We start from the raw sequence: 10,064 nt of genomic DNA, 5'->3' as shown, positions 1-10,064 counted from the left end.
CCTCCTGCCATCCCAAGATATGATGTGTCTGCCCCGAGCACATCACAGGTGGCGGCTCTGGACACCCAAGCTGTTAGTCAGCTCGGGCATCCATACACCTCTGAAGTCTGGAAGCATTACTGACTTATGGAGGATCCACGCTATGTGCAGGGCCCGGATCAGTCGTGGGCAGGACCCTGCCCACCTGACTCTGGGGGGGATGCAGAACCACCTGCAGAAGCACCACCAGGCGGTGCTTTTTAAGGGGGAGAAGCAGGCTGATGCTGGGGAGGTCCGTACCACCGTGACTACCTCCAGATCTCTCCAGGAGAGTTCCATAACAGGGTAGGAATGCCAGCCATCTCTGCCTGATATGTTTGGTGGGGGCGGCACCTGTGTGCCAAGAGGGGGAATCAGGTACGGCAGGAGGGTGATCTCCTGGAACCTTGCCAGGTCGGTTGCCAATGGGTTTCCATTTTCAGTGGTTGAGAATCCTAGGGTGCTAGGGTTGCTCGAGTACCTGGTGCCCTGGTACAAAGTTCCTAGGGCTGGAGAGCTGGCATCTGTAGATTGCGCGTTCTGTTGCAGGGAAGCTGGCATCTGGGTGAGAGACCCAGAACCAGCATGCCCGTTGTGCTTGGCCAGCTCTCCCCGTGTTGTTTGAGGCAGGGCTGGAGAGCTGGCATCTGGGTTTGCTGCAGCCAGGTCTGCTCTGCAGATTGTGTTTTGAGTGGCAGTAATGTTGGCAACTGGGTTTATATTGGTTCCAGGCCAGCAGGGTTCATAGAGTAGATAGATGGATGTAGTGCATTTGGGTCCTATAGAGATTTTCTGGTGTGAAGTTAGGTTTGGCTTTGGGTGCCCCAGGAATTGGACCCCCTGGTCCAATTATTTTTGGCCTTGTGGGTTTTGTGTGGAACAGTGCCCTGAAGCTGCACAGCAGTTTGGGGGGCTCTCCTCAAAAACCCCTGCTCCCCAGAGCTACTTTTCCCACAATAATTACAGTGGGGGAAGTGGCTCTAATTGGTTTTTTTCTCACCGTTGGGAACAGTGTTCCTTTTGGGGTGCCCACAGATGGGTGCAGTCTTTTTGGGCCAGGGGGGTTGCATGTGGGGGGGTCCACTGAAGCTGCCCTGCAGTTTTGGGGCCTCTCCCTCAAACCCCTCCTCTGGCCACAGCCTCTTTCCCCACAGCAATCATAGTGGAGGAAGTGGCTAATTGGGCTTTTCCAGCATTGGTGGCAATGGGCCTTTTGGGGAGCCCAAAAACAAGGACCCCCTGGCCCAATCTTTTTGGGACTTGTGGGGTTTTGTAGGGGAGAATCCCCTGTAGGTTCCCTGAAGTTTTGGGGGCTCTCCCTCAAACCCCCTGCCCCCCAGTAGCCTCTGATTATGCCCTACGTTGCCATTGATTTCAATGGCCCATAGGGTATAATGGTGGGATAGGGGCACTCTCTTTGGGTGTCCCTGGAATGGGACCCCCTGGCCCAAAGTTTTTGGAACTTGGGAGGTTAGTAGCGGAGTGTCCCCTGCAGATCCCTTGCAAATTTGGAGGCTTTCCCTCAAATCCCCTTCCCTCCAGGTGGCTTCAAATATATCCTATTCTGCCATTGATTTCAATGGCCCATAGGGTAATAATAATAATAATAATAATAATAATAATTTATTTATACCCCGCTCTCCCCGCCGAGGCAGGCTCAGGGCGGCTATAATGGGGCCGTATATTGGGAAATACCGGTACCAAGTATTCGGAAATATACAGTATTCCGAATATTTTGTCCCTGTATATTTCCAAATCTGATTAATTCCGATTTTTTTTTTTTTTGCAAACCCCTAATCTGGCGCTCCCCCTTCCCACCAGGCTGGCACCCAGAGGAGCTGATTGGCTAACCCAAACCTGCTGCAGAAGCCCACCCACCAGGCTCCTCAGCGCCATCTTAGAGGTAACAAGAGGCCTTCCCTCAGCTCATTCCCAGCCCCAGTGCAGCCACAGGTAAGTCCAAGGCCATTGCTTGATAGAAAACAAGTTTCAAAAGAGTTTCCATTCTGTGGTCTTAATCCTGTTGGAGTAATAAGAGGAAAGCTATGTGGCTTGTTTCTCTCATATTGTAGCCTTACCTACTTTGCCTGACTTACAGCCAAATTAGAGCATGATTATGTTAACTGAGTACTCTAAAATGGATAACAGATGTTTGCACATTCTTCCACTGACATCTGGCCACTGTAGTTCGATCTATCAAGTTTTGAGCATGCACCAACATGAAAAATGCTACTCACTGATGAATGTTGCTATCTGCAAAGGCACAAAAGTATTACATACGCTTAAAATGTGTCTGATATTAAATGATGCACAAAGTGTCCATGATGACCCTGGGCCATTCTTCATCCAAGCACGCTAGTCAATTATGAGCATGCAGCAACAGCAGCTCTGTGACCAGCTGTAGGCTGAATACTACCAACTGCACAAATGCCGAATGTTTGGAAATACTAATCCTTTAAATCTGAAAACAAATAAGCAATGAGATTATATGAAGTGCTAACCTCAAAGGAAAATCATTGCAAACAAAGGAAGCTTGATTCAAACATATTTTTGCAAAACTTATCATTGTCACTATTTGGGTTGTAATATTTTTGTAAATTTTGTAAATATTTTTGTAAATTCTCAAAAAATGTTTAAAAGTTCATGAGTGGCACCCATGTGTTTCTTCTTCATTTCCCTCTTGAGAATTCTGGCACAGCCCTGGCCTACAGCATCAGAAGACTTTGGGTCAGCCCTAAGCATCTTTGAGATGATGGACCAGTACAGATGCCAGGGCTGAGAGCAGCTCATGTGGCTTTTACATTCTGCATCTCACTCAGCCAGCACTTGTTGGCTGGGCTTCAGAAGTAACTTCCACTCCCCCGACAATTTAATCTACAGCAGAAGAGGTTTTTGACAGAAGCAGCAGAATACGCTTTTCTGTTTGTTTGAATGCTTTCCACATGTGCTTTTGGTTAACAGAACTGCAATAAAGGAGCTGGGACAGTAGGCACTGCTTGCACCAGTCATTGACTGTAATCATCTAATGTTTCAGGCATCAATAAAGTTAACTGGTTTGTATTTAATGTCAAAGTAATTATTCTCTAATTACATCAATTTGCCTGCCTTAAAAAAAACCCCAGAATATCTAAAGCAATAAACCATTCACTCTCCACATCCAAGGGATATTTTAAAAACCGGTTACTGATACAAGAAAACTAGTTACACAATCCTCTAATATATCTTCTTTAAAACTGAAAATCCTCTAATACAGGGGTGTCAAACATGCGGCCTAGGGGCCGAATCAGGCCCCCGAAGGGCTCCTATAAGGCCCCCAAGCAACTGTCTGTCATCTGTTTCCTTCTCCCTCTCTCTAGCTTCCTTCTGCATCACAGCTCGCTTTGCAAGGCTTGCTCAATTGCACAGGAGCAAAACCTTGATTTTCTCCATTGGTTGAGGCTCCTTCCCCTCCTGGTACCCTGGGGAGGAAGGGAAAGAACCGGAGCTTCTTTTGCCCCGTTCCCTGCATTCCATGGGGGGAATACAAAGAAAGCGCCTTTAAGACCAACATGCTAATGTTTTAAGCATGTTTTATTTTAAGGTTTTTTAAAAAAAATAAAAAATCTTTAGTTTTAATACCTAATCTTAAATAGGTACATACATGGCCCAACCTGACAAGGTCTCATTTATGTCAGATCCGGCCCTCATAACAAATGAGTTCGACATCCCTGCTCTAATATATCTATTTCAGGCATACAGCTGAATTATCTTTTGTCAAGAAAGAGTTTTGCAACTTGCACTAAGCTTTCCTTTGAAACAAAGGATTGCCTTTTTCATATTCTGGCAGCAGCATCATGCTCCCCACTCTGTTGGTGCCATTTGCTCTAATTTTTTAAAACCATGTAGCATAAAATTTGGCTGCACAATTTTTTTTTTAAAAAATCTTGTAACTAAACAAACACATAAACAAACAAACAAACAGAGAATGATTTCACCCCACAAAAGCAGGGAGCATGATTTCTGCCAAAGTAATTTTGGAGAAATTTTCTTTCTACTAGGTGTTCCCCATATTGGGTGTGGTTAGACAGCCAGGTTGCCACGGCAGTATCTCAGCTTTAAATAAGCCACTGGAGTTTGGGGCAGTTTCTGTCAATCAAACAGAAGCTGGCATCATATGCTGTGGGCCTGTGGATGGTCAATCACATTGCTAATGCACCACAACCACAGACCTCCAGCTGGGTTGGGGGTTTTCCTAAGCCCCATGCTGAGTGCACAGAAGCAGACAAGTGCACACATGCTCCTAGCTGTGATCTGTGGGGGCGCTGAAGCACACACCATAGTAAGGTTTTTAAAAAGGACACAGTCATACCACTCATGCATTTTCATGGTACGTCCAGATGATTAGATGCCTGGAAACCCTTAATGGAAGTGCTTCACTGCAGTTTGCTAGTGGCTATTTAATCCACATGGGATCATGAAGGGCTAATCAACATATGGTCTAACATGTCTTGTTTGAGTGATGTGAAGAGATGATTCACAAAGCCACACATCATTACTTTGACTGCCCTTCAAGTTACTTGATTGTCAAGTGACAGATTAGCTGTGTAGAATGGCTGCCATCTATCACACACTGAGCTCTATTAGGATGTGAGTTCAAGGATTCTTAATTAAAGCTAGCTTATTAGATAATTAACTTCTCAGCTGGCTGCACAATGTGATTCCTTCAGTTTATGTCTTTTCCCTTTCACTTGATGCTGATGCAGTTGCTCTTGGACATGATGAAATTAAATACATGCAATGTTATTGTTCTCAAAGACCCCTTTCAAATATTTGCGGCTGTTAATGTGCCATAGGGTGGAAAAAAAACCAAACTACATTTCATAGCATACTAAATTTTAATCTAAAATTAAATTCAAAGTTTAATATCATTACAAGATATCAAATACATTCAGAGTAAAAAAGGGTGTTTTTACAAAGATGAAATACATTTATATTTTGCTTTCCCTTGCACTTACTTCTCAAACCTGTCTTATGAAATTCTGGTTCAGTTTGTACAAAGTCTTCCCAGCATTATTTCATCATGCAACTATATAGAGAAGAAGATATAAAATTGCAGCATTTCTATTTGCAATTAAGAGCTTCCAAACCATCAGAATGTAATTATAACCAGCTATGCTACACACTATTCTGTGTGTCTTACTTCAGTAAGCTGAAGAGTCCCATCACCACTCATGGGAACACTCCCAACTGTCCATTTCACATTTTTCTGAGGCTGGTAGTCCATCTACCCACTGAATTGATGGCTCTTTATAATTTATTGCTGTCCACTCAAGCTTGAGTTCTTTACTGTGTTTTGTTCTTGTTGCTATGAAGTTCACATCTGTAAGCTCTTGCTCCCTAAGGCACTCCAGGAAGGGGTGGGGAAAAGCCTACCACTGAACGACAGGAAAGGTATGAAAACTTGTAAGAACATCTCCCAGATGGCAAGAAGGATGCCTTAAGGGGAGAGCTTATGCTGATTGCACCTCTTTACCATAACTGTTCATAATTTGTTTAGGTGATAGTGTTACCTTTTTGTAGATCCTGGGGGCACCATCAGTTTGTATCACTGTCCAGCCAAGCAGAAGATTTACCCTCTTTTGTTCTTCAAAATTAGATTTACAATATTGAGCAATTATGCTTTCTGATTTCTTTATTATGTCTGTTCTCAGTCTTTGTAAAATCTTTTTGAGAAAGGCAATCAGCTGCAAGCTTTCCTGTCAGTCTGTTGGCTGACTGAGACAATAGAAAGGCAAAAAGAATGCAAAATAAAATAATTAAGCATGTATTGTATACTTGGAGGCCCTTTAAAAATGGTCAGGAAAAAGTCTACAGGAACCTAAATGCAGAAAGACAGGATTCTTTTATTCATTAGTGGTTGCAATCTTGATGTATAATTGTGATCTTCAGAAAGTAGCACAGTGTTTTTAAAAACACCTCAATTACTGACAGAGAAAGGCTGTGTGCTTATAAAAGGTGCACTGGGAGTCAAACATCAATTTACAACCTTCTGTTGGAGTAAGAAACATGCAGCCTCAAACACTAAATAACATTGTGAATTACAGCAGACTTCAAATCAAGCAGGTATTCAGCGTAACTTCATTAAAATTACTAATTGTTATGCAGAAAAACAAGCCAAACTACTGAAAGGAAAATATTACCAGGGTAGTTTCTAACACCTGACAGCATGTTATTAATTACAAAAGATTAAATGCAAACTTGTACACCTCCAACACGTAAATATTTCAGACAACAATAAAAGGCACATACATTGTATGTGATAATTGTTTAAAACAAGCTATTACTACATTTTCACAGATTTTTAAAAATGTTTGTTTAAATATCTCATTTCTACATAGTGAATTTACATTTAAAGTACAAAGTGCAAATACTACAGTTGATCTTATTGCCTTTTGCTGAGGGTGTCTCTCATAAATCTGAGAGATTTATTTTCTATACGGCTTAGCCTTGCTTCTTTGAGGTTTGCTGTCAAAGAAAATTTGAAAAATAATATCACATATGCACATTAGTGGTAATGTATTAATATTACAACGATAGGTAATATATGACAATCAGCTTAGAAGACTGAAAAGGCTAACAAAAGATCAGTTTCTCCTTAGAGTCTACTATCTCCATAATGTCACAATATGCAACTAACTGATAAGCAATGTTTCTACCCACTATCATATATTACTAGTACTTGGCTACCCACTCAGAACATTCTCATAATCCTGAATCTATGATTCAGAGGAAATGTTCCTATCCTGTTGTATCATCAAAATGTATAATAGTCAACATAGATCCATCTGCAGATACTTATGCCCACAAAGCAAGAAACAAAGCACTTTTCTGCAGCCCTTGCAGACAGTGCAGTTTGCATAAAAATCCAAAACTGTACAAAATCAAGGGGTGGTTTAATTCTGCCTCCACCCAAAAAAGGACCTGCACTTAGAATTTATCTGCATTGTTAAAAAAGTAAATGGTACAGTCTTCAGGGATTGTGTTCGTTGAGGATATGCTTGGAATATTGCACATTTGAATACTTTCCATGTAAAAACCCTCCCTGTAGACAGAATTGTAGTTTAGCAGGTCAGAGACTGGGGGGAGGGGGGTTTAAGTACAATTGTCCCTGATACCCTAATTGATTGAATGCAGGGAGCTTCTTATATGAGTATTAAAAAATGACTTTCCACCTGCAGCCTGAAAGTGTTATGCTCCAGACTTCTATCACCTTAGTCTACCATCTCATTCTGCATAATGTGTAGACCAGATCCTGGGAAAATGGCAAACACTAGGTCACTTATTATCACCTCTCTTGGCCGTTTCCCCCCTGGAAATAGATTTGATTGTTCTCTTTTAGGTGGGTGGTTCCTTTTAAACTGCTCCTTGCAAGGCATATTCATTTCCAATGGCTTCCTTTCAAGCACAAGCTCTTGTGATGAAAGCCACCTTTGGCATCTGCGAGGAGCCTTTATAGCACTGCTAGAGTAGTTAACTGCCAACAGATGGTCTGTACAACTAGAGCCATTTCAAGGCTATCATTTCACAGCACCAGCTTTTAAAATAATTGAGACTGAGTCAGCAAAAAATATTTTAAAGAAATAAAAAGGTATAACAAAACCAGAAATGATAGGGCTCTTCATATATGTTACATGGTGTTATCAGATTACAGGAAAGCAATAGGAGGAAAGAAGGGTGAAAGGTATGTGCTGTGCTTTGAGTGCTGTGGAAGGCACGTGGGGGCAGTAATAGCTATTATATAATTAAACTAACCAGGATGGTTTTGAATTTTACCAGTATAATTGTTTTCAGGCTGCCCTCTTTAAAGTGTGAGTAATGTGCAGGGAGGAATCCAAGTTACTTGTAAGTGTTTTCTGCAGCTATGGAGAAACAAGAATATTTTCTGAACTGTGAGCTACTACCAAGGAGCGCTAACCCATATTAATTAACTGTAGGCCTTGGAAAGTGTCTAAAATCATACATATTTCAGTAAAGGAAAGCTGTTTTTATATGGTTAGATTATTAAACACTGTTGTACAGAGTTGTTTGAAATTTGTTCAGTGAGTCATGCACTGGACATGCAATAAACCATGGGAACTATTCACAAGATTAAGGTCTAGGTGATTTTCTACCTCAAGGTGACAGCAAAAAGCTACTTTGCAGTGAAAAAATGTTGGAAAGTCATCTGATTTCCTCTAGATTACTGGAGTTGGAACAACCAACTAACAAAGCAATATAAAGGTGTGTGAAATAGCCACACTAAAGGCAGCTATGTTCAACCTGAAGTGAAATGCTAATTTATAAGAATAAAAATCCTATATGCCTAAATAACTGATTCATAAGAATAAAAATCCTATACTCCTCTCAGGGTAGGCCTCTGAATATTTCACATATATACATAGAATAGCATGGAATCTGCTTCCCCATTCAAAACCTGGAATTCTGTGATCACAGTCCCCCCCCCCACCCTTTTAATTAAAAAAGCAAGTCCCCAAAAGTTATTTTTGGCAGAAATTTTGAAAAAAAAACCATTTGATTAACTTATGGAAACTTTTACCATCACAGCCAAGAGAGTCGGTGACAACTGGGAAAAACCAAACAAATAGAAATATTTCTTTCCTGCCCTTACCTGTCTACTGGAAGGAGTACTTTCAGCATTGCTTTTTGGAGCTGGACAAAAAAAAAAAGATAGATGGCATATGTTATTTGATGGTAGAGCACTGAATAACCACAGCCATTTGGTAATTGGTTTACTGTTTTGCAGTAAAAAAATCTCCACCTACTACCAGTTCAATGCACATGCACAACTCATAGAAAAGTTCCACTTGTCCTTTATTTCTAGAGAGCTTACAGTTAAGACTGAACTGAGAGAACAGCAAAGATATTCATTTAAATCTTGGTTTAATCCCATCATATATAACGTTGGGCATGGGGGAGTCCAGTTTTAAGGACTACATAAAAAGTGGCATGGCATAACGATGATTACACTGCTGGCTGAGGGACACCTGAGTCTAACTCCTGTCTTACCTCAAAGTTTACTGGATGCCACTGGGCTACCCTCTCAGTGTAATCTACCTCCCAACAATACTGTCAGAATAAAATTGAACAGGTCAAGATTCAGGACTCAATACACACTGCTCTTTGGAGGAATTGCAGGCTAAATGTTTATTTGCTTGTTTTAAACATGTTGCCCTACTTTTCTCACACACTTGGGAATCAAAGCAGTTTACATAGCAAATACACAAAAGTACAATTAAACCACAATGCAACAATAAATAAAACTTTCCTGCTATTTTCATACAGGAACTATGCTTCTTTCCCCTTGAACCTGTAGTTGGTAGTGGTTCTGCGCCAATTCATACTTACAACTTGAACAACAACAATAATAGTAGTAATAATAATTCACTATGGAAAGTGAAACAAATTCTGTCCCTTTTAACCCTTCCAACCTTCTAATGGAGCTGCACAAAAAAAAAATAGATGCCATGTTATTTGACAGAACAAATTATTTCTATGCAGCACCATATAGGGTGTAACTCTGCTTAGGTACACTGTTGGTCATTTAGGGAGCAATCCTAAGCAGGTCTACTTGGAAGTAAGTCTAATTTTATTCAATGTAGCTTACTTACAGAAAAAATGTTCTTATGATTGCATCCGTAGGTTCCAAGTTGAAGTGAAATTGGTAATCCTGTTGTTGCAGGTTTTTTTGTTTTTTTTTTTAAATCCATATCTGTCCCAGTCCATATACAGTTTACATATTTTATAACTTTTGGAATGCATTCATATATTTCAGTGTCAGAAGAGACTAATGTAGGCTGAATACCACTGTGAACAATGTTCCCTCTAAGCGGCAGAGTCTTGTGAGCAAAAATTCTACTTTGTGAGCTACTGGCATTAAAGTTGTGAGCTACTGCATAAATTAGTGTGCTCTGGGGTCATCCTTCCTGAGTTAAGACAAAACTGTGTGAGATGGAGGCTCAAAATCTGTGAGATAGCTCACACTAACTTAGCTTAGAGGGAACATTGAC

At 40.9% G+C, this 10,064-nt stretch overlaps 1 protein-coding gene and 1 long non-coding RNA gene across 3 annotated transcripts in view; both read right to left on the bottom strand.

Annotated features, from left to right (window-relative positions):
• Positions 1-4,869: 4,869 nt before the first annotated feature.
• Positions 4,870-5,619, bottom strand: LOC132574221 (uncharacterized). The gene is made up of 2 exons (XR_009555596.1): positions 5,224-5,619; positions 4,870-5,192 (listed from the first exon to the last, which is right to left on the bottom strand). It is a non-coding gene; the product is annotated as an uncharacterized LOC132574221 (long non-coding RNA).
• Positions 5,620-5,629: 10 nt separating this feature from the next.
• SMOC2 (SPARC related modular calcium binding 2) overlaps positions 5,630-10,064 on the bottom strand; it is a 257,957-nt gene continuing 253,522 nt past the window's right edge. For both annotated transcript variants that reach the window (XM_060242496.1, XM_060242504.1), the window contains exons 12-13: positions 8,666-8,706; positions 5,630-6,522 (exon numbers count right to left, since the gene is read on the bottom strand). In XM_060242496.1, coding sequence (XP_060098479.1) covers positions 6,499-6,522; positions 8,666-8,706 — 65 coding nt within the window. In that variant the 3' untranslated portion in view covers positions 5,630-6,498. The remainder of the gene's footprint in view (positions 6,523-8,665; positions 8,707-10,064) is intronic.

Source organism: Heteronotia binoei, chromosome 1 (genome assembly GCF_032191835.1).
Source record: "Heteronotia binoei isolate CCM8104 ecotype False Entrance Well chromosome 1, APGP_CSIRO_Hbin_v1, whole genome shotgun sequence".
NCBI classification, from domain to species: Eukaryota; Metazoa; Chordata; class Lepidosauria; order Squamata; family Gekkonidae; genus Heteronotia; species Heteronotia binoei.
The sequence above is the reverse complement of the archived record's forward strand: the minus strand, read 5'-3'. Positions and strand labels throughout refer to the sequence as shown.